General features: G+C 38.4%; 1 protein-coding gene across 1 annotated transcript in view; it reads right to left on the bottom strand.

Moving 5' to 3' along the window:
* Nucleotides 1–24,779, bottom strand: part of PIEZO2 (piezo type mechanosensitive ion channel component 2) — a 323,563-nt gene that overhangs the window by 50,425 nt on the left and 248,359 nt on the right. The window contains exons 19-30 of the mRNA XM_086740615.1: nt 23,512–23,672; nt 22,372–22,548; nt 22,068–22,193; nt 19,895–20,095; nt 17,897–18,101; nt 17,651–17,752; nt 16,985–17,150; nt 8,878–9,121; nt 7,579–7,675; nt 5,580–5,739; nt 3,126–3,215; nt 420–541 (exon numbers count right to left, since the gene is read on the bottom strand). Coding sequence (XP_086596741.1) covers nt 420–541; nt 3,126–3,215; nt 5,580–5,739; nt 7,579–7,675; nt 8,878–9,121; nt 16,985–17,150; nt 17,651–17,752; nt 17,897–18,101; nt 19,895–20,095; nt 22,068–22,193; nt 22,372–22,548; nt 23,512–23,672 — 1,851 coding nt within the window. The remainder of the gene's footprint in view (nt 1–419; nt 542–3,125; nt 3,216–5,579; nt 5,740–7,578; nt 7,676–8,877; nt 9,122–16,984; nt 17,151–17,650; nt 17,753–17,896; nt 18,102–19,894; nt 20,096–22,067; nt 22,194–22,371; nt 22,549–23,511; nt 23,673–24,779) is intronic.

The following is a 24,779-nucleotide window of genomic DNA, read 5'->3' as shown; positions in this document are numbered from 1 at the left end:
GCACTAGATAGGTATTTTATCTGGTCTCAGGTTTTAAACAACATTTAAAAGTATACAAACATTTCAGTGACTGCAAAAGCCTCACAGCATCCATAAAATGCTGCTGGAAAACTGTGGATGCTACTTATTTGTAACACTGTGGTTCATAGATAATGACTTCATTCAAAAAAACCCCTCTGCTGCTATTCAGCTCTTTGCCAACAGCCTGAAGTTAGCCCAAAGTAACCTCAAAGCAAACCATACTCTCTAAACCTTCTTGCTGTAAAAAAAAAAGCCCAGATTGTTTTGGCTGAATCAAGCTCCAAACTGATACTCAGCTAAAAATCTTGTTACATGCTATTTATCAGTTGTCCAGCTATTAGGTCTACTAGGTCCTTAGCGCTCAACTGCAATTACAGTACAACAATAGCTAATGGTACCTTCGTCATCTTCTTCAGAAACCTTCCGAATCTCTGGCCCTTCTGAGGACTCCTGGGTCATGCTTAGCAACCTCTCTTTACCCTTTTTGTACTTTTGCTGCCTGGCTTTGATGCGATCCATTCTATCAAAAGGAAGAATCTTATTAGATTCACATCTTCACCTTTTTGACCCACCCTGAAAAATAAGTTTTAAACACATCCATACACACACACTCTCCAACATTTCTAAATTAAACACCTATTCCACATTGCCATTAATCCTGCCCTTAAACATAAGGATTTAAATGTCTCTGAAGGGGCTGACTGCAAGGATCAAGCCTAAACATCCACTCACTGGTCAGTGAGAGCTGGGTTGCCTGCTATCACATGACTGTTCCACCTACTCCCTCTCAACTATCTTATTATCATTTAAAAATTAAAGAATTCCTGTCAGGAGCTACAACACAGCAAATGAGGCTTTGAAAAAAAAAAAAAAAAAGGACTTCTGCCTAATGCAGTGCTTTTTCCTGAAACTTGTCACTCTGAACCAGGGATGTGGCTGTTCTTGCACTATTTGTGCTACGTCTTCATCCCTTAAGCTCTCATTTGTTCTACATGTTTGGAAAGACAGAAGGCTTAAACTGATTCAGTTTTGTCCACATGTAGGCAAGCCTTCAATTCTCTTTCTTGCAATTCTGTAAAGTTAGCACAATCAGATCTTTTAAGGCTTCTGTGCTTTCACAGTTTAAAAAACGGTAGTAAAAAAAAAATTGAAATCAACAGGACTAAGTTCTTTCAATATAACCGGATTAAAAGGAAACGATTCACTAATTTCAGTGAACAAAATGCACTTAAATACTTTTATTAATCTGTCCATTTGTTAGGGAAGAATATCACCCACTAGAGAGGGAAAAACTCTTTCATCTCACCTAGTTGCTATTATTCAGCAGATTATTAGATTTCTTTCCCTATCATTCACCTGCTGATGATGTTACGCTATATCAGTCAGGACAACTCGGTTGTTCAAAACTTCTGGCTGTCCTTATGGCTCTCTTCATCCTAAGCAGCCTAAACTGTACGAAGTACTGACGCACATTATTGAATGAAATAAAACAAGTATCCTCTATTGCTGAAGTCAGGCATCCTGCAAATATAAACTAGTAATTTTTAGAGAAACATAGATTAGCTTTGACTTTATTGCAAACAGTATCATCTCCTTGATGTTAGACTCTGCAGAATTAACAGAAACAAATGATGTCCAGGGCAGGCATGTCCTGTCAACTGAGATAAGATTGATTCAAGCACAGAGCAGCACCAGCAACAGCCCAATACATCATCTGGTGGGAAACCCCAGACATGCAGGTAGGGAGCATGGTCCCTGCCGCCTTCTGGTGCTTCTTTAGTTATGCAGGTGCGGAAGAAGCTGACAAGAGTGGGCTTTGACATCTGGTTAGGAAGCAGTTACAGCTTTTTATGCATGGTGGTGGAGGAGCTTTGAAAGCTTTCTGCAGTTACAAAAGAAGCATGCTGGCTGCACTTAATAGAAAGTAGAGTGGCTTATTGGCTGTATAAAGACAAAGGATCTCCAGGACAGTTAAGCTGAATGCAAATATTCTCAGTGAAGGTAAACACAGATATTTTGCACTTTAACACTAGAGGAGGAACCATAAACGAAATGGAAGCAACAGGCATCCAGCAGATTTTACCATGAATACAGATATGCAGGACAACATCCTAATAATGGTAAATTCAATGAGAATATTGTCAACCATTGCAGCAGGGCCAGGATGTGACTCAGCTTCCTTACCCCAGAGTGACTTCAGGCTATTTAGGTGGCTCTTAACTACAGCTTCCCTACTGGGCCCCTTGCTGTTCCAATTCATTTTTTTTTTTAATTATTTTTTTTTTTTAACCCAGTTCCCGTATCTCAATCTCCTATTTTCTAACCATCTAGGCTTGCACCTTCAAGAGAGATAGAGTTAATGCTTCTGATTAGCAGTCTGCCTACCCTTTTCATGAGTCTCATAGAGGATTTGCATTTGACTGTGCTACTGTTCTGATGAAATAACAGCAGAGTGGAATGAAAGGAAGAAAAAAACCATATTATTTTCCCCATATTTCATCTGCGTTGCATGGATTCATACTACACAAAATAGGATAACCCAAAACTACAATTGAGCTCTAACAGAGAAAAAATATAGCACAGATACAGATAGTCTCTTAGAAAGGAGACTATATGGTCATGTTGCTATGATACTCAGGTGTGGAACAGTTAAAAACTGACCTTAATCTGCCATCATTGGATTTCTAAGGTTTAGAAGAACCTTCAGAATAAACAGGAGGGTTCACATCTCTCTTCATTTATAGGAAACATCTGTTTCCATGACAATTTCAGACTCACTGAGGAGCAGGTAACTCAGTATATTCCACTCTGATTCTTTATGTTAATCTCATAACCTTTGGTCCTAGAAATGTAATTCTATGTTTAAATGAAAGTTTAGATTCTGCAGTGTGTTGTCTTTTTGGAAAAAATGACTCTAAAACTACTAATACTGGAATACGTAAGATTTCTGAATGCCTAGAGAGCAATTTTTGTAATTGCAAAATCATACCCCTAAACCTAATCAGCATTTCTATAAAAGAAAGTGCTAGATAAATCCCAACAATCAATGAAATACATGCATATGTATGCGTGTATATATATACATAAATACAGTAAATACATACTGTCTTTTCAGTTGATCCATTGATTTTTTTTCCTCTTCAATTCTTGCCTTTACAGCCTTGACAATTGTAGCCTGGAAAAGCTCAGCACCTCTACAGCAGAAATGGAAGCAGAAGAATGGAAAAAAGGAGAGGAAATATTAAATGTTTCTATGTTTCGCTTATTCCAGCTAATCACAGAGAACTCTGTGTTCACTCTGTACACAACCCCATCTGCACAAAACAAAACTTATCCGGAATACTAACCTGTTTACAGTCAATCATTTCAAGATCTGAGGTCAAACATTGTGATCCCTACTCAGCCTATAAGTTTCTCTAGCAGCTGTTCAAAGAATTAAGTTTCCAGTCCTCAAGAACACAGAACTCCAGTGGGTTCGAGGCCAAATTAGGACTTCTTGCACACTTCCAAGATTTGGTCTTTACAGTCATTTCAGCATCATAATCACCTTGCCCCTCTGCCTTACGTCCCTGGAAGTTGTAAGCAAGGCCCAGCTTTATCCAGGGCCACAATGAGCATAGCTTCAGCTTCACTTTTATCCTCTGAACACTAGACTGCTTTCAATCTGATGACACAAACCCTTAAGCAAATTTATGGTGTGACAAAAGCATGTGACTTCTAACTCAATTTCATTAGAAATATAATTGACTTTCTGATTTGGATGTCCAGATCACATGTCTTGGCCATTCTTCATTACTCACTCATCAGCTCTTGAAGACTCTCAAAGAGCGTCAAAGTCTCTCTCAAAGAAGTAGCATAGAATTAAAGCATTTGTTTTGGCAGGAGTTCAGTAAGAAAAGCTATAGTTTCAGAAGGCTACTTATAATTAATTTTTCAACCATGTTTTCTGTGAGATTACGGTTTCTTCTACAGGAGGACAACCACAACATTTTTTCAAAGGAATACAATCAAGCCTGACAACCATTATTATCCTGAAGTATGGTAAAGTATAACAAAGAAGGACACGTTCTCCTTAGCAACTTGATCACTCCTAAATTCTTATGGACTATTGAAAACTGTCACTGGCTCCTCATTGCTATTTGAATCACAACTTAATCTTATTTAGGTGAGGAACATGTATTTCACAATATTAACATTAACTAGAAGACAGGCTCAGATCATGCAATCTGAATCCAAACCTGATCTCCATTCTCCATGTAAATTCAAAGCTTGGATTTTAGTAAGACAAGCAGTTAGCTAAAAAAATTAATTATATCACTATATTTATATTACCCTTCTTCCTCTAGTATTTATCTTTAAAAAGCTCCTGACACAGGCCAGTATGTCTTGACTTCTGCTGCTGGAGAACTCAAGCCTGGGTAGGTTCATTAACTTACCAAATGACACAGAGCTGGAAATGTTTCATTCAACTCAGCCCTGTGTCCTTTACCTGAACCTGCTCTTTCCCTCCAGATGCAAACTTTCCAATTCAGGAGGCATTTTGATAGTCACGGTTTTGCTTTGTGCTATTTTCACTGTGAACACAGCATACAAAAAAGCTACAAGAAGGTAGTATCCAGCAATCTTGGGCATCAGCAGTGAAAGTCACTCCAGAGCAAAAGTCTGAGAAAGGCAATGTGGGATGGAGGAATAGCTCTTTTGGCAGCTTTGTCTACAGTTGTAAATTTTGTTCAGTATGGGCATCTAAACATGTTCCCTTTTTAAAGTAGTCTCTGGAGCAGGAAGAAGAGGAAGATAAAAAATATGTCCTTTCAGGACACTCAAGCCAAATTTTGCCCTCAAACAGACAGAAATCAATGTCCATATGTTTTTCAAGGGAAAAAAAATGCCACAATATATTTAATCCAATATTGAAAAAAGTAATTCCTTAGAAATCTTACTGAAATTAAAACCAGAATTTAATTCCTGATCTTCCTTCTTACTAAAAAAAAAAACAGAAGAAAGGTTAGCTAGTGATAGCTATGAATGGATGCTTGTGGGAAAGTAAAAGTAACAGGCCCAAAGAGGGTGATACTTCCTTGCCACACCTAGTCAGTGCTCAGTGATGTGACACTTCTCAAGTGTCTTCCTGAGCCAGATATCATAACTTTCCTGTATTTTTTCTCATGTGACATTTTTGGAGTCATGATTTCTAAGGTCCATTGTCTCAAACAGGCTCTGATAGCAGCATGTTTTCTTTCCAAGGCTTAGAAACTCTGGCATTCACTCTCACACATATTGATGGTGAGAGAATGCTGCAACACCCATTAACTTTCAAAGCTTTTAATAAAAGCTATGGGAACAGCAGATCGTGCTTGGTAGGAAAGATGGTTTAATTTCTGTCAGATTCTCAATTAATTAGTTTCTTCATGTGTGCTCTGTCAAATATGAATTTAGTGTGGATTGTTTAAACCAATGTTAAATATCAGAACTCTTTTGATACTACTGATCATAAACAAACAAGTACCGTAGCCACAAAGACTTGAGCTGTTTCATTTAACTTTTAAAAACTTTGTTACCTTGATGCTAGGATTTGAGAAGCTTTTATATCTGCAACCACATGCAGGAAGTAGTAACTCATGAAGACTCTTCTTTGCAGCAGTAGGAAAGCAAAACATATACTGTCCCAAATGATTCCTGCTTCTCCACTGGGCAGTTTACAATCTAGGTTGTTGGTTGCTGAAAAAAAGACACCATGAGGATAAGGACTGTTGTATTAAGTATTCTTCTATAATATTTAATGAATTAAATAATCTTAGCCTTTAAAATTATTTTATTTGAGGTCCTTTAATTAAATTTTTCTTAAGAAAACTGATATGCACTTCCATTTGAAGTATACCACATTTTCTTTTACAGCAAACTGGAAAGCTTCTAACAGTGTGATATCTCATGAAAACTGAGTATTCATCAAAAGAGAACAATTTGTAAACAAATTCACTCTATCCTAATATGTAATTTAAAACTAAGATTGGGGAAAAAGTATTTTTTGTTAGTCTAAAATATTTGATTTCAGTATTTTCTAAAATGGCATGTTTCATTTTTTTTTCATTTCAAAGTAACTTTTTGTCTCATTTTTCTATTAAGAACCCTATCAACATAAGAAAGAAGTGTTTTATTTTTATTTTAAGTGTCAAAAATTTTTTGACTGGCACCACCTAATATTTTTATTTTTCCTTCCACAACTCAGTTCAATGTTTCTTTCCATTGCATAAGAAAAAAAATATTTCAAACCACAAAACTACTTCCTTTGGGGTAGGGGGAGACAGGCAGAGAGGAAATCCCATTCCTCCTACCTCTAGATTTTGGCTTGGGTTGTTTCTTTCTTTCTTTCTTCTCTAAAAGACAGTTCTCTTGGGGATATTAAAAAATTAAAACTGGGTTTTGTGGAGCTACACTATAAACTAAATGGCCTACACTGTCCTATAGAAGGGAGCAGAAGGACTCAAGGGACAGGCTCTGGCTCGAAACTGGCTTTACAACCAAGCAAACCAGTCTAATATGTCTGGAAGGTCAAACTTCAAGACTTTCAAAGCCTGCTGTGCCTGTCCCCTGGGGAGTCAGAAACCTATGTCTAAGTTTCTATTGCTGCTCAAAAAGTTTTGGATAATGCAATAACTACTCGGCACTATTTATCTTGTGAAGTTGCATCTTTTTATTTCCTTTCTTTTCCCTTTCTCCCCACTTACCTATCAGGATTAGACATGAAGATAGAAATTAATAACTTTGCTCCAGACCCACTAGGATTAAACAGTTCTTTAAATTCAGGAAAAAAAATACTGAAAAAAATCTGATGTTTTCAAACCATCAGTCCAGGGTGTTAGGACAAAGTGGCGCCAAATTAAGAGCTCACTGAGAGATGAAGTGTCTTGCTCTCCATACTTCATTACCCCCTTCTCTCAACTCCATCCACATACACTATCCATGTCCTCCCTGTTATCATCACAAACATGAGAATAATAGTAAAAAAAAAAAACAAACCTAAACTCAGTATGCCTGCAAAAAATTACCACTTTTATGCTGACTTAGCCTCTTGCCATTTCAGTGAGCTGAACCGGTTTGCCCCTTGAGTAACTGAACTGAACTAAGGCCTGGCACACAGGGAAGAGTGGGAGTCTGCAGGTGGGAAAAGGTGCCCTCTCCTTGCGGTGTTGGTGACATTTTAGCTCAAGTTGTCAAGTGAAACCATACCCCCAAGTATCACATCACCTGCATATACAGGGAAACTGCGTTAAGCTCCGGTATCACCAAATTGTTCATTTAGAGTAACACTGCTTGTGAGTATGAGTGGAGGTGTGTTGATAGTTCTCTCAGTATATGTATCTCTCTTGGTTCTATGAAGTATTTTCAATATTCTTCCTTGTTAGACAATATAGGACCAAGCTGTACCAACTGAACTTGCAGGGAAGATATTTTCACAAGGTAGTACGTCAGGAAGGGACACAACTTAAATACAGTAGAATATTTTGAAAGGGACTCTTTATTTATAGAAAATTATGAAGAAAAATGAGCTATACTCACGAATACGGTAGCCTTTAACAGTACAAGCCAGGCTAAATGCCTGAATCAACCAGCAACTATTCTTAATTAATGATTCAATGTAGCCACATGCTCCTATCTGGAAAGCAAAAGAACAGTTTCATATAATAAAGCAGCAGAAATAAAGATAAGAAAAATATTGCACCTCTTTACATTACATGAGAATATTGTGACTGCCATTGGCTCAATATATCTCATTAGTAAAACAGAGATTAGAAGAAAAACTGTCTTTACCAGTGACACACATCACTTTTAAATAGCAAGAATTTGTTCTTTTGATTATCAGTGAGACAGGTTGTTTATGTTTTTGCAGAGAAAGTGATGCGTCTGGCACGTTATGCAATGTGACAGCTAGGCAACTTTTATAAATCACTGGTTTAATCTTGCAAACATACATGGACAAGCTTAACACACGCGTAGCTCCACTAAATTCCCAAGCATAAAATGAAGCACATATGTAAGCATTTAGAACATTTGCAAATTCAAAACACCCATAAATGAATTTTATTTCAGTACAGTGACTTATATAAATGTAAAAAGAAAAATGTATGCTCTTTTCAGACCAGCACTAAAAATGTTCAAAGCTAAAAAGTAATTGCCAGGAATAAATCTAAATTTATCTTTCAAAAAGATTTAAATTGTTGGCTTGTCTCAATCACCTATCAGTGCCACTCCAAGAATCCACTCTAAAGAGTTAATTAATGTCAGAAAACCTTTACTATTTTGCAGAAGAGTTTGACATTTAATTATCAAATATATCTGTTTTCACCTGAATTTCACACTAGTTCTAAAGGAAATAGGAATGCACCTTGTAATTTTGTAGTCAACTTCACTAAATATATTACACCACACAACAACTGCATCTAGTACTAGGCTTGAAAATTCTACTTTTAAATAAAAGGTTTAATAAAATGTGCACTACTTATCGATGGTATGACTAATCTTGCACTTCTTACTCATTTTTCACTCCACTGAGATTTTCACAAGACTAAGGAGAGATTTTACTAGGCAAAGAAACCAGAACCTGGCCCTTTGAAAACAGCTTGTGAGCTTTCACAGAGCCCGGCTGAATACAAGGGTGCACATTTTCCTGTAATGTAAATGCATTACCATTCCCTGGATATGCACTTGCAGTTTCTGAATTAAAATGGAGCCTGCTTTGTGCTTGCAGAAGGCTGTGGTCCTGAAAAAAGGCTTGTTAATGATCACTTAATGCACTATGTACACTCCCAAGGAAACCACGAAAGTGCTCAGGGCAGAGGAAAGGCAGCTGCTACTTACTGAGAGGATGTTCTTCATTGTGATCACAAAGACATTGTAGGCAATCAGCCAGTCCCAGTAACGCAGAATGCTCCTGATGGGCTTCAGCAACAGATCTCCACCAAAGAGAAGGAAATAAAAGCAGGCTACCAAGTAGCCCATGCAGAATATGCTGATCCTCGTGGTTCCCGTTATGAAGATTATAGTAAGTACAAACCAGAAGAGGTAACTAAATGTTATCACCTTATACATGTCTAAGTAGGACCTGGAATTAAAACAAGAAGAAAAAGTTACCATTTTCTGAGGGCAATGCTACCTTTCCTCTACCTATGCTACTGGCTGACACAGATGCCTAAGGTCTGCTGAGCATTCTTGTCCCACTTCAGCATTCAGGCACCTGCTCAAGACTCACACCAAGGTCAGTGGGTCTGCCTGGCTCATCTACTCAATTCTAGCTCATTCACGTGCATAAGCACCTTGCTACTCCCTGTCACGGCAATCTGCACCACGCAGGATCAAGCCTCATACCATGAAAGGGGGAAAAACATTTTCTCAATAAAGTTCACGATAGAGTGATATTATCTGGCAATGCTATATATGCAATTTAAAGGCTATCTGAGATCATCTTTTAAGAAGTCTGAGCAATATTATAGCAAATCTATCTTCCAAAGCCAACGACAGCACTCCACTGCAAACAATTCTGTATTTATTGATGACTTCTAGGGAATTCAGTCTGGTTAAAAGTCTAGTTTTTAAAGAAAGCCGCTAAAAATATCTTTCTCCAGTGGAGATCAACTGTAAAAGTTTTGAAGGGTAAAAGGTTTCTGCAGAACATAAATGTGACAGGATTTACTGAAACATTTGCCAGGAAGCTATGAGACAGGGCTATCTGAAAACAGCCTGGCCCACAGTGGGAAAGAGTGAGAAACAATTTGGTATTTTCAGATTCCTTAAAATCTTGACTTAATATTGACTCAGTGAGTTTTCAAATAAGAGTATCTGCCAAAGGCAATACCAAATACTACATATAGCAAAACTCTGCAAAACCAACTAATTCTTAGTTTCCCCCCATTTAGTGCTTTGATTCCAGATGTAACTGTTTTCAGGGTCTGTTCACCCAGGCTGTGAAACTAGATTTGTCAAAAAAGCAGGCAGAGAGACAGCGCTGTAGGAGTACACATATACCTAAGCCAAACCATGTTAGGCGTAAATGAACTAAATGCACTGTACGAAGCCACATAAAAAAGCCCCTGCCGCTTGATGTTCCCAGGCTCAGAACTTTCTAGGAGTATGTATTTATAGTCCTACATTTATAGGCCTGTATTATACATTTCACTTGCAGAAGCCAACCAGAGAGGCATTTAACGAAAGGTAATGAGAAAGTCCCTTTATGTTTATTTCCCACAAACATTTAAGAAATTTGTGGACTACTGCCTGCAAAATAGAAAACTTTAGAGAAGCTACTGGGTTTTGGGTGATAAAACATTAACAAAGAATCTATACACAGTGAGAAAATGAAGAAGTGAAAAATATCAGTTGAATAGGTTAACTAACTTTCTTCAGAAAAAAAAACCAGCCATAATATTTGGTGTTCCTTTAATAATAACTATTAATGTGTGGGATGGCTAGGAAAAGATCATCTTCCTGATACTGCTCTAACAATTGCAATATTTCAAAAATCTTGTCCTCTGCTACCAACAAAATGCATCAGCATCTTTTGAGAAAAGCCCAGAATGGGACTGAATTGATCAAACAAACAAGAATATCTTAATACTCTTCAATGAAAATGGACTCTGGCTCTTAAAGACAACTGGACCTGGCCGTATTCAAACTTTCCAACATATACACATGGCACTTGGGTGAGTCACACTCCAACAGCAGATAGCACTCTCAGATTAAAACGTCCAGAAATTAGAGAGAATATAACAAGGAAGACAATAATTCAGCTATTTTTTCACTATACTATTAACCATCTGCTACATTTTAGCAGTCATCTAAAATATTAAATACAACTGTTCTTCCCATTTTCAAAATATACATTAAATATAATAGCACTGAGCACCTCTAAAACAAAGAAAAAACAAAACAGGATGTAAAGAAATGGCAGGAGGTCTCCTCAAAAGGCAGGAGGCAATATAACTGTGTCAAATGAGAAATGATGTCGTTCTTAGAGATTAAAATCTTTTTGATTTTTAAAAATATGCAATTATGAGCAAGCCAAATAATAAAAATGGCTCCCAAGAATTCACTTTGAAGTGGATAAATAACAAAACAGTGTTTGAGTAAGTTATCCAGGACACAGCTAACCACCAGGTACCTCTGTGCTGGCCCAAGAACTATGCCATATTGAACACAATGAACAGAAATACACCTGAGTAGTCTCAGGTAGATAAAAATATTCCTAAAACCACACTTTTTTTTTTTTTTTCGGGTACAATATGCCAAAACTGCTTGTCTGTTACAGTGTGGCCACACATCCCTCTAATTTTCATTAATTGTTTATCTTGACATAGGTAGGTCAAGTGCTGTAAGAGCGGGAATGAAGACCTGTCTTGAGGCGAGAGTCCTCAGCATACTGCCTCTCAAACTACTTGACACATCGTCAGATGCAAATCTTTAAATTCTTCCTCAAAGCCTAGAAAGTCAGGAAGTGAGGAGTTTTAGTTCCTTGTTCTGGAGACTATAATGCAACAGTGGTAGGCTGAAGAACAAAGCCATCCCAACAGGTAAAAAGACCCTACACAAATTCAGAAGGTCGGTAAGGGTGCTTACCCTCTGTTTGAAAACTTCTTCATAGACAGCAGAAAATGCTGCGTCTTGGATAGCATATATCATAATTTTATGCTTTCACTGCAGACCACACAGATCATTAGTTTAATGCCATGTAAACCTTCCAAACCTCATCTTCTAAGTGATCTTTAAATCCACATCCAGTCACAGAGAGGAGAGGCCACCCTCAGGATGTGGTATTTGACAATACACCTAGGAAATCTGAGCAGCTGCGTCCCAGGAGGACAGTCCCACTCCCCTTCACTTCCTCAGCTCTGTGTTCCCGCCCCTTCTTTGGCTTTGGCTCTTTGAATAGGTTTCAAGAAGGAAATTTGAAAAAGTCTACTTATTTTGAGAGGAGGACAGAAGGAAGGGATACTTTTCTGCCCATCCAGCCTATGAGCCAACTCACTGCTGGTGCGATGAATGCAAAGGTGGGAATGCGTAGCTGGAGGCCAGGAATACAGCCACACATCTGAGGAAGAGTTGCCACTACACCCGTGTACCAAAAGCGTTAAACTATGGCTTTTAGTAGCACATTAACTTCTGAATGAGAAATCATAGAGAAGAAACTTGAAAAATGAATGAAAAATAAAAAATGCTGATTTGCCAACTGTGTCATTAACAGAACCCACTGATACTCTGGATAACATTTTGGAAAAACTTACTGTATCACTTTGCTCAAAACCAAAGAAGGCAAAGTCTGAAGTTCATTCCACCTATCCTTCAAAGCTATTGTAACCTCAGATGGCTCTCCATATCAAATGATCTGCTTTTCTTTACTAAAGCTTTATTAGTCTTATCATGATTGCTTCAATATTTTATTTCCCCAGGAATTAATTTTTAACCGTAATACAACCCAGCCTGTTGCAAAAAGATTGCTCTAGGTGTAGTTGTGTTCCTGGCATGCTCAATTATGTGTTTGGCTGTGGTCAGTCTAGTGCCTGGACCTCTGCCTGCAGGCACCGAGATGTGCTGATGCTGCAGTCAACAACCTCCTTGAGGAAAGATGTTTGTCCTTAGCCAGTGCTTTGAGGTTTAGGGAAAGAACACACTTCAGCTCAATGCTTCTTCCTGCTGGAGGAGTTGCTGTTACATAGCTTCATCGCCTTCCCTTATCAGCCACCTGTTTTACTTTGAGTGTGGCTAACCACCTCCTTATAACCCCAGGGCTCTTCCCACAGCCCTCTTCTTGATGATTACCTTCTTCCTTTCCTCCAGGCACATTAGCCTTACATAGATGCATTCTGTAAGCTACTTCTGCTCCCCAAATTTCTTCTTTCTTTCTCCTCTTCCCTATCTCCTATTCCTTATATCCTTCACAGCCTGTGTGACTCTGCATCAGAGCCTGTTTTCCCTTCTAATCCCAACACTCCTGATTTCTCACCAAGCCTCCATCCCCAAAGCCTTTCCCTGTAGCTCCATTTCAGTCTTCAGAAGGCAGCTCCATTGATTTTCCCTTTGCTAACAGCAACATCGAACTTTCTGAAAATTAGCTCCCTTATTTCAACAGACTTCTTCAAATTTAGTGTTGTGGATTCTATAAGTTTTAGTCCCTACTATTTTTGTCAAGCCCTCTCCCAGGACTGCTATTCTCTCACTCTCACTCTCTTACCAGTGAGGTCCTTCCTTCATGCTTCTATCCGCTTTAAAAATTCCTAAATCCAAAGCTGTGTTATTTGTCGAGGCTCGTACTATTAGCAACAACATGTTTATCTGCTTTATACAACAAATATGACAGAAAGCTTGTAATGATGATTTTCAGATCCTCTCTCACTAGCCTAAGTTAGAAGTGTAGTTCCAAGAAAGGCATTGTGGCTGCCTTTGAGAGACTTCATCTGACTCACCTGGTGATGGCTCCCAGAGAGCAGGTAAAGGGAATATTTCAATGACTGGCTGTTAATATTGTTTCCGCTCTTAAGAGGAAAAAAAAACAGATTGCAAACCCATTTTTTTTTTCCCTGTCAATGTCTAGGAGATCATCTGAAAACTGCTTGGGAATTGAAACAAGGATTTTCCAGCATTGGAGACTGTGGGAAAAGATTATCCTCAGTGAAGTAGTTTTAAATCCTGTTTCATTTTAAAAGCTCCTACTTCTATTCTTCATTTTTATTTCTGTTTCAAAGGCCTTTGGTTGTGCTCTCCCTTGGGGTCAAGCACATATCCCCTGAGAAATCTGGGGGTGGAAAGAAAATAAAATTTCAAGAAATCTCTTCCTTAGACTGTATTTATCATTGTTGAACACAAGTATTTCTCCAGAGAGAAGAAAATCAAGCATTTGGAAATATGTCCTTTTTCTGCCACTGTTTATATTGCAGTTAAAAGCTTTTTATCCATGCCTACCAGAAGAGTGACCAACTGGCATCTTCTCAAGGGAAGAGACATGTCAGAAAGGGTGCTTCAGTCTGCAATGACCACTTTTTTTTTTACATGGTACTAAATACAAATCCAGCTTCTCAGAAAACACATGAATACTAAGCACTATGGTTTTTTATGCTTTGTAATTTATTCATAACCAGGTTGTCTTCGCTCATCTGTTTGGCTCTTTCTGACTGACTTCTGGAGAAATGCCATTTTTCATTTCACTTACTTGGACAAGTTTTGAACCAAGTTCTTCTCCATATTACTAAATATTTAGACCATTCTGAAACTTCTATGGCATAGTGCAAGAAATATTTTTAGACAAAGTCCTTTCAGTTCCAAATTGTCTTGGACGGAGGCCAGATACATACATTTTCTTCTGAGGTTTACCTTTGGTGGATTCTCCAGAGCTTGAGAGTCCTTCTTTTAAAGATTTATAATCCCTTCTAAAAGATTCAGTCACTCTAAGAGATGTCCAGCCATTCTCTAATGCTTCTTTGAAGCAAATGAGGCATTTAAGATTGCATATGCACAGTACAACCTCTCAAAAATAACATAATCTAAAGCCTGGGAAAATCTGCATTGTAGTCAGAGCACTGAAGGAGATATTTAAGGGCGCAAAGAAAGGAAAGATACCGTCAAGAATACAAGATCTATTACACAGTTCGTACTAAAGGAAGGTCTGTTTATACCTATATACATTGTTCTACAAGTATGTTCCTATTACAGATTCAGGAAGCTAACACTACAAACAAAAAACCCACGTTGTTACAGCTTACCTGCCTGAGCATCTACAAGAAAGGATAGAATAAACAGGAATTTCCTCTGTTCCTGAAATGAATGGGTTTTCTATTCATTTGATGGATTTTTCAAACAAAAATGTCCCTGTTCTGTTTCTCTCTCTGCCTTGTTCTTTTCATTCTACTTCTTAGTCACACAACATAAAACTATCACATGGAATAGTCACATAGATTTCTATATGTAAGTGGAACAAGTAAAAAGTGATCACAGTTTATTTGTTCAGCTCACTACTACTAATGGGATCCTTTGATTTTGTGGGGTTTTTTTTGTACTCTCCACCAGCAATATCGCTGCTTAATACAAGTTTCAAACTCCCAATTAAATGGTTGCATATCATTAATCATCTATACGCACGTCTATTTTGTCAGCACATGCCAAGCAGTGTGTTTCAATGGATGTGATGCTACCAATGACTTCAAGGTGATGCATATCATGCATATGAATCGAAACACAGAACTTAACCCAAGGATTGTAGAGAGGCAGCAGGCCAGTTCAGCTTGGACTTTGCTTTACATTGTAAACCTGACTCTGATTCCCATCCAAAATCTTCAAAGAACATCCTTCGTGCTTCAAACTTTTCATGCTTGGCCATTTGGGAATATCTTCTACAGATGACCAGAAATACCTATCAGATTCCAGGGAACTTTGAAAAGATGCCAAAAGACCAAAAGAGGCTATTTAAAAAGCAGTGATTTTCTTGCCTCTTTTTCCCTTCTGAAGATAGCCTTAAAACACATTCTCATCATTAATGAGTTATTTAACTTTTTTTTTTCCCCCCCTGGACTAAGGGGGGGAAGTTTGATCTTTCTGCCAGCAACTGTGTCACCATAGATGGTCTTTGCCAGTGACCAATCACATCAGTGTGCCTCATGCAACTACTGTATGAGCTTTTGCTAAGATGGACACCACTGCAGCAGCAAGAAGAAAACTTACCCTGCTACACATTCCTCTCAACCAAGCCCTATTTGGCAGATGTCTTTTGGAAAGCATCCCCACTTGATGGATCATTTTGAAGACATTATGACTTGTCTCTTTCTGCTTATGTTACTGGACCTAGAGCACTGGGTTCAGCGTATGGACTGGCAATACTCAAGGGAGAGAACTCTTTACCCTTTGCCCAGAAGTAGCTATAAATCTCAATTGAATGTGTTTCAATGGTCTTCTCTTCAAAGCTACTTCAAGATAGATTTGGCAACTATTTCTAAGAGAAACAGCAGGATCAACTTAAAGATCTTGAGAAGGGCTTCTGGTAAAAGAAGCAGCAAAAGGGAGATTTTGCTAGACATTAGCCCAATTTTTAAAATTCCTTTGGCACTCAGACATGTTGGTAACATGCGTTCACAAAACAAACACCGAGTCTGACAAAACACAATAGCTAAGAAATCTTACTCTTCTCATCTGTTCTTGTAATACTGCATCACTCTTCTCATTTATTCTTGTAATACTGCAGCAAACTTTCAGAGACAACTTTAATTAAGAGTATGCCCAGCACAACTCAGAAGAGTTGAGCTAATCTGTGTTTACTGAAATGATCACACTGGAATGGCTCCATTGTTTGATGACTTTCCAGAACAGACTGTTGGGCTCCGCCCCCTTTTTATATTATTCAGCTTCTTAAACAACCTTACACGCAATGTGGAGAAACAGGAAGACATGTCAGTTGTCCTTCCAAGACACTTTTAAGATTCTTATGCCTAGATGAAATAGCACAAAGGATAGTCTCTTATATTAGGGTATTATTTTGATTGTACTTAGACAATAACTCAGTAGGACATAACTAATGACTCTGTGGGATTAATCACGTCCATGGGCAAGCTCAGGCTACAATGGATTCTTGCTAACATGCCTGTGTTTTGGGAGAAGCCACCGGAGTGCTAAGTCCACAATAAACACTGCCCCACAGGGCATTCATGAAGGGAATACATGCTTTCAGGAAATTTATCACTGAACATCCCTCTGGGGAGCACTTAAAACAATCAGCAGTGTTAGGAAGACTTGTTTTCATCTGCCTTTTTCTAAATTAGGGTGTTTACCTAGAAGCTAACTATCTGCTGTCTTATACGGCAGTAAAAGGCATGTTAAAAGATGGGAACATCTATGAACATAAATTCCAAGTAAAATTGGAAGCTGTGAGAGTTACTTTTACACTAGAAAACCTTACAAAAAGGAAGTGCTATGTTTAAGATTCAGTTCTTACCGGCAGTGAATAAAGTCAGGAACAGGATTATGCTGGCTAAAAGATGCTGCGTCGAGATTCATGCAAATTTCCACATTGTCTCCAGCTATGATTCGTACTGCAGCTTTATTTTCATCCTCAAATGTCTGCCTTTGTAAGGATGCACACAGCAGCAACATGAAATCATCTAGGAGAAAGTAGTTGCAAGGAAAAATTCAGTCATTAACTTAGGTGTAGGGAGTGGTGGTGACATATTATAATGTAGTTACCAGACTGTTCTCCCACACTTTGTACCTCCAAGACTGTGTAATTTTCAACACATTTAACAGCAATTTGAAATTTATTAATGTATTTAGATTTTCTTTACCTGCCATCTTCTATGATTTTTATTGAGAAATAAATTAGAAAATAGGAGATAATGCATACTTTTTGATGCCGCTTCACTAAAAATGGTATACCTAAAAAACAGATGCAGAAACTACTAATTCTTTGACTTTTTTCTGCTATGTTCTACTATGTACCACACAAGTGTGGTACTAAGTGTACCACACTTAGTATTCAATCTCCCACAGAGTATGTCAGCTTGCTACTGAAGAGTAAATAAAAGGCTGGCTTCAGATTACACTGTACAGATGTTTTAAGCAAAGGACACCTAAATACATCACAACTCTGTGCTAAAATACTTACAGACAAGGAAGACAGGATTTGGTCTCACAATAAAGTCTGGAAAGTATAACCACTTTATGATGTTGGAGTTGAAGTTGGCATTACCACTTCTCCATGGATAGTCTGTATGACAGAAGCCCGCAAAAATGCAATCAGTACTTTGTAACAATTACTTCATCCTTTTCTTCTGAATACTTATCAATTTTCCAGCACTCTTCTGTAAAAGTAAGCAGCAGTAATTGTCCATAAAGGGTAAAGTGTCCTTACCTTTACAAGGAGCAGGTGGGATGCCAATGCAAAGGAAGTACTGGAATGTAATGATGCATGCCAGAAAACAACAGTATTTCGGCCAGATCTCTGCAATAGCTTTTCTTCTACGTCGATACAATACAGCAATCAGCCAGAAGGCATGAATCATGGCATAAAAATCCATTCGTTGACCAATTACATTCACGGATAGGAGAAAACAGGTCTGGAAAAGAAGTAAAGAAACGTAAGCAACATTTGCAACCTAATGGCTAGTCAATGCAGCAATTATAAACTATCCTGGATACCGACAGAATGCTTGGACATGTGCTGGGGCTGACTGCAGGAACCCGGTGCAAACAACATGCTAAAACAGTTTGTATCTCTTCAACAGGAACCTCTCCCATTCCATGTCAACACCCCAAATTTTTGATACTCTTCTATGAATGTCAACTATGTGAATACAGAACTAAAGCAGATTTCCATTATGTGATATCTAAAGATACAAAACAGAGAGAGTGTTGTCACTGTAGCTTATATGTGAAATGCTTAATCGTTGCCAAGCAAAGCACACATTACACTGTCATATATTTTGATAGCACTTACAGATGTGAAAAAGAAGAGGAACTATTAAGAATAACAACAACTGAAGTGTATCCTCCTGTGAGAACCAGACAAAAAGAAAAGGGATTTAGACCATACTACTTCTATTGGCTATGGACAAATCCAGTCAGTTGCTGTAAGGCAGCTTTAGTTCTCCATTCTTTCTTCTAAAGGCTCTGAATCCCAGAGCATTTACGTTCTCGGACTCCACTTAAAGTAGCCCCATCACTCAGTGCCATGAATCATGTTTTCAAACATAATGAATAATTCATAGTGAATCACTTATTCAGTGCACTTCACTATTTTTATTTTCTCTCTCCTCAGATTAGGATAAGGTTAAATTTATTTCCTGAAATAAATAGCTTGCTGATTAATTTTAATTTTCACTCATTCTTAATCCTCAAACTGGCTGTGAACAGTTTACTCTATTTATCAGTAGCAAGGAGTGCTAGTGTTTAATAGATAGGTCAAGAGTATCACTATGATTTCATTTGGGATGCATTAGCCTAGGAGTTGCTTTCTGCAGACAGCGATAGAAATTTTAGAAATTTGTGAAAAATCACTATTTCTACAAACATTTTTGAAAGCAAATTTAATGTGTCTATGAACAAACAACAAGGTACGGGAACACAGATGAAGCTTTTTTTTTTTTTTTTTTGCAACACTTGTTCAGCAATAGCTTGTCTTCAAGCCAAGTTCAGTTCTGATATTTTGCTGCCGGATTGAGTGAAGCAGATAGAAGTAATACATTAGCTGAGCCTAAATCCCAGCAGTCTGGGCGACTGCTGCTGGCAAACAGACAAACAGATCTACTAAATAAGACACGTACCAGATATTTAGGATACATCGTGGATCTTCAGAAAAATCCCTTCAGTCCTTTGTACTTGCCTCTCCTAATTCTCTGTGTGTTTCTTGTCTACTGAAAAGTTCTTTGGAGAAGAACTTTGTCTTATGCTAGTGGCACAAAGCAGCAACAACCTTTGCTAAAGCTCTTGTTCCTGCAGATTGCTAACAGCTATGGCAACAAGTATAAAAAAGAAAGACACATCTGTGCAGCCAGAGGCAAAAGAAGCTTAGAAGTGTCTAAATAGAGACATTGGCCTGTTGGACCCTGATTTCTTCTTCTGCTCCTGCAGTCCCTGGTTCCCTCTGTTTGCGCGTGCATGGGAGGGTATGCCTCAATTCTATCCCTTGTCCCATCTGTTATCCCTTTTGTTGAGTTATAAATAAGACATACAAAGAAAAGGAGGAGGAAAACCACTACTAGCAGACAAGTAGCAACTGTGGCAAGGTCTAACACAAGTGATGATGAAGAAGTATCCAGCTGTCAAACACAGCTTAAGCTAGTATTCAAAAGTAACACAATCAAAAGGATTGGAATGACAGTTTAAAGAAAATTAATATATAGTGATTTACCTCCAAACCAAACTTGTAGAAGAAATAGTTTATGAAATACTTGACACAGTTTACCAGTCCATCATCCAGATGTGCTCTTGTAATATCATGGAAAATGGTCTTAGTCACAGGTGCAGTAAGGTTATTTCGACATCTGTAGTACTCTTGATGACGGTAGATTGTAACTTCAAAAGCCAAAATAGCCAGCATCAGTAAGTTATTCTATGGGAGACACAATCAGAAGAATATTAAATAAAAATCAAAACCATAACAAGGTATAAAATTTTCTAATGAGCATAAACCCATAAAGACTCAAATATACATATACCACTGAGTGCATCCGCACTCCAGGATGCACTGGCACCTATTCCCAGCTACTGTAAGTGAAAAAAAGTAAGGCTCCTACCACTTCCTGGATTTTGATGCAACATACTGACATTCAGAAGATACATTTAAAGACATTAATTTAAAAATACTATAATGAACACTAGCTGTGGAAAGAAAGGGGAGGGAAAATGCATTGACCCATCCACGTGTCCTCTCATGTTTCATAGTGTCTCTTGAGAGATCACGCTTTGCTTTGCAGGAGACAGAAGATACAAGCATACACAAAGTCATCTGCAAGGGTTCAGCTGGCAAGCACTAACTTCCTAAAACTGCAAGGATGCTGGCTAGTGCAAATATATATTGGATACTCTTTTAAATGAACAGTCTATCTACCAGTCTTCACTCGGGCACAGCTCCATCTGTCCCAAAGCCAGATTGACTGGGATGCAGTCCTGAGTGGCTCTGAAGTGAGCTTTTTTTTTCTCTCAGGAGTGAGATCTGCCCTATGCTCAAAAAAAGAGAGGTATTAACCAGCTCCAAAAGTTGGTAAAAAAGACCAGCTCAGAGAAAGTCCGTCTAGGAAGCCATAACTGAAGCTGAAGAAGTAATCTCTGCTCACTGAGAAATATTTGGGACAAGAATGTTTTGAGACAGGTGCCACTGTTTTTTCTTAGTTTGGGTTTTGTGTTTTATTTAACAAGAAGTTACTTTTGCTTGTTCCTGGGCTTCCTGTTCTTGTTGGGGAGAGTTTTACACAATCCATCATAGATAGGCTCCTCATGTCAACACTGCAGACATTTTGAATGTCTGTTATTAAAGGGACATAACAGAAACACACCAAAACTTGAAGCTTGGGACCTTCAGGTCTAGCACTGAACTGAATTCCTCTATGTAGAGGAGATATTTTATTTGCTAACTCCATTAAAACCTTTCTAGAATTATTTCTAGTCCCTAAGCATTATCTATCTATAGCTGTAAAGCTCCTAGCATGAAGCCAGACACTCTCCATGTAGAACTCTCGGGTCAGTAATTGCTCTTCCCCACATATATTAACTGTGGGAGGTGCATGGCTAAGGGAGTGAGAGGCAGAGGCACTACCAGGGCCTGATATCTTGATCGCCAGAGCTTCTCATGTCTTCCTCACACAAACAAAAGCACACAAAGGTAAGCTCTCAGGGAAGAAATGAGGAATAAATCTAGTGAAATCAAACTTGCCGTTATTCAGTCAACAAACTTCTGACAACCTTAAAGTGTGTATACAAAATTTTGGAGATTCTTTAAATTAAGAAGAGACATGTAAGGTTTACCCTGGGAGCTGGCATATTTTTATTTTAAGTAAGGTTTTTTAATCAAGACAGGAAGAACAAAATATTGCTCACAGGCATCGACCAAAAACAAGAAGAAAAACAGAAGACATCCATTTACTAGTGTCTGAATGAATTATTCCCTTAACTCATTACATTTTCCAAGCTGTGGTTAAGGAATAAGCACTTAAAAAAATTAACTTCTCAGAGCATATACTGTCATTCAAGGCAATTACTCTAATTAGACCCATCAGTCTTTTGGTACCTGAAAGCTATGCACCTTTTAATTACTTAGAGTTCTTAAACATCACATTTCTTAGAGTGCTTTTAATAAATGATAGAGTCACAAAGTCATACTTCTACATGCAGATTATCTTAATTGGTACTCAATCCCTTCTGGAAATGTCCTGTGTAACATGTATGGCTTTCTGTTCCCTCTTCCCCTCTCTATTATCAATGCCTTTCATTACTTTTTTTCGTGTGGCAGATGATTTATTTCAAAGACATTGCTAATTTCATCACAGATAAGAAAATATCTCAATACAGATAATTAAAGAAGTTACCCTTAAGTACACAAGCAGGGGATAAGACTTCCTCAATCCAACCCACTCTGCAGGATCAACTGGCCCACTGTAGAGGACTGAAGTTTTGAGTTCTTCTAAATTGACCTTAGTTTCATTCTCTCCTGGCTAAAAAGAAAATGCAACAGTTTATAAAAACTGAGTTTAAGGCTGCTTGGGGAGGGAATGATAATTAACAATAACACAACAGGTGAACTGTAGTTTTCAGTACTTGATATGCTTCCTTTCATTCTTCTTCGTTGAAGAAGACAGCAGTCAAACCCTTTTAATATGCACTTGTACTCACCAGTGTACAGTTACTGGAAAAAGTGCTGGGATCAATAGATGTGAGCTGGTACAACATTTTGCAGACAATAATCACACATGTCCAAACAGTGCAGATACTTGATGCCAATGGGCGAAACTGAGCATATGGCAAAGCAAGAGCCCAGGCAATTAAAAACACGAAGTTAAACAGAGACACCTGAAAACACAAAACCAGGATGGAAATTACACGGAGTAACAAGACAACTGAGAAAGTATGACCTTTTTTATAGTAATTAAAAAAAATAATTCAAAAGAAAGGGACAGAGAGAAACTGTGAAAAAAATACTGAAAAAATACAACAATATTCACAGTAACACAAACACAAAGTGGTAAGTGAAGAAGGAAAAACTTCATAGATGGTTTAGGAAGAATGCTATCACCTACATAATATTAATACAATTAGACCCATAAAACTGCATACCCACCCTACAAACAGACATGACATATGAAGGACCACATGCTGGTTCTGCTGCTTCAGTACACATGTAACAAAAAAAGGGATGATGCAGATCCATGAGTCTGTGGAACCCACCTGCATCCTCTTGAACTTTTTCCCCCCAAAGAAGTGAGGAAAAGGACTTTTTAGTTTGTTTTTTAGTGAATCCTGTCCTACTACCCTGTTCAAGAAATGACTAGTCAGGTAGAGAACTCACAGTGTCCACACCAAAGGTACATCTAAAGGTGTTGCTCCCTTTTTCTTTAGGTGTAGTTCCACATTCCTGTTTCTTCAGCATCAGATCCAGTTTAAGCAATTTTCCTAGATGTTCCTTCCTAACTTTTCTCTACACCCTCCATCCCTGCATGATCCCCATAGCCAGCTTTAGCAGGGGAAGGATTGCATCTCTTGAGTCTAAAGAATTAGACTAATAAAACCTTAATATCTGGAGAACAGGGAAGGGCTGAGAATATCTAGGCAGATACAATATCGCTGTGGAAGACGATGGAAAGGCAGGTCCACAACAGCTGACCTGCTGGTCCACAACAAGTCCTGCTGGTTTCCACAATTTCAGTGAGGGCTGACATAAGGAAGTTATCTCCCTACACTTGGGTGTGCCACTGCACAGCGTATGCTGACAAGCCTCCACCATGGGTAAGATTTTGACAATGGACATTTACTTGCCTCTTTCACTGTGACCCAGATGATGTAAGAGGAAACGATTTTGATGATGTGCAGCTCCAACAGCCACCAAACAAAGACTTGCATCTTATGAAAATACTCCAGGAATTTCAAAAACAGCACTGTAAGGCGGTCGATCACCAGATGCCATTTGTTCCTCAAGTCTGCAGAGATGTTCAAGCAGAACCATTGGGAGGAGAAAAACAGAAGGTCTCTGTAAAAAGGAATAGTCCACTAGACAACAACGAGCTTTCTACTTCTTCTCTTCTAGGCCTTAGAGTAAAACAAGGAGGAGGTTAAAGGTATGGCTCAGTGGTTAACTAAGACAAGATGGGATTGAGGCCCACTTAGCTGTGGTGCTCTCCTTTCCATCCCACATTCACTGAAAAGATTCCCCACTTCAAAAGTGGTGGTGGTGGTGGCTTCCTTTGCAAACTCTGCTTTTACCCATCTCTAGCAGAGCCCTTCTTGGGCTCCATTTTCCTCCAGTATCTCCAGTCCTAAGCTTAGGGACTAGATCTGAGATGGTCCGGCCCTGGCCCTTATCCAGATCAGAAAGAACAGGATTTTGTTTGATGTTTGGAAGCTATGGAGTCAGTCTATTTTCAGAAAGCACAGGCTACTGCTATTCAGAAAGCTTTTCAGTCAACCTGGAAGAGATCCATGCACAGCAGAGTAGGATTCTTGTCCCATGGGTTTAGACAGCTGTACCATAGATGTCTTCATAAATCAGAGTTATCTACACTGCCTTGCAAACAGCACACTCTCCTAGAGTGTGATTTGTGCCATCCCAGTACAGACATCTAAAACAGGCAAGGCAAATTTCAGTCCAGTTGAATATTTCTCTCAGTTGAAAAGGGAGCTTTAGCAAGTTAAGATCTAGAAGCTCGGTGAAAGCATCCCTTCACAGACAGTATTTTGCAAAAAAAAAACCCCATCCTCCCAAATAATACCCCAGTGAGTCAGCATGTCACAACATCTACCACATATGAGTGTATATGACAATACATATGCTGAACAACGCCAAGTGCTGTATTTGCTTGGGCTGGCATAAGCCTGTTTCACCAGACTGGTATATATTAGTATAAAGTCTTCACACTGCATTAGAGGTTTCAGAAACATTTTGGAGATTAGGAAGGATTTTGCATGCTGTAAGAACATTCTTACAGTTAACATCAGAGATGAAAACATTTGCAAATAACACCAAAACACATCACTGTCTAAGCTGTAAAAATGTAAAGGAGTTACCAGCTTCTGTATGTAATTATTTC

Source organism: Chlamydotis macqueenii, chromosome 2 (assembly GCF_036417535.1).
Source record: "Chlamydotis macqueenii isolate bChlMac1 chromosome 2, bChlMac1.mat, whole genome shotgun sequence".
NCBI classification, from domain to species: Eukaryota; Metazoa; Chordata; class Aves; order Otidiformes; family Otididae; genus Chlamydotis; species Chlamydotis macqueenii.
Note: the sequence above shows the minus strand (reverse complement) of the source record. Positions and strands in the feature narration are given on the sequence as shown.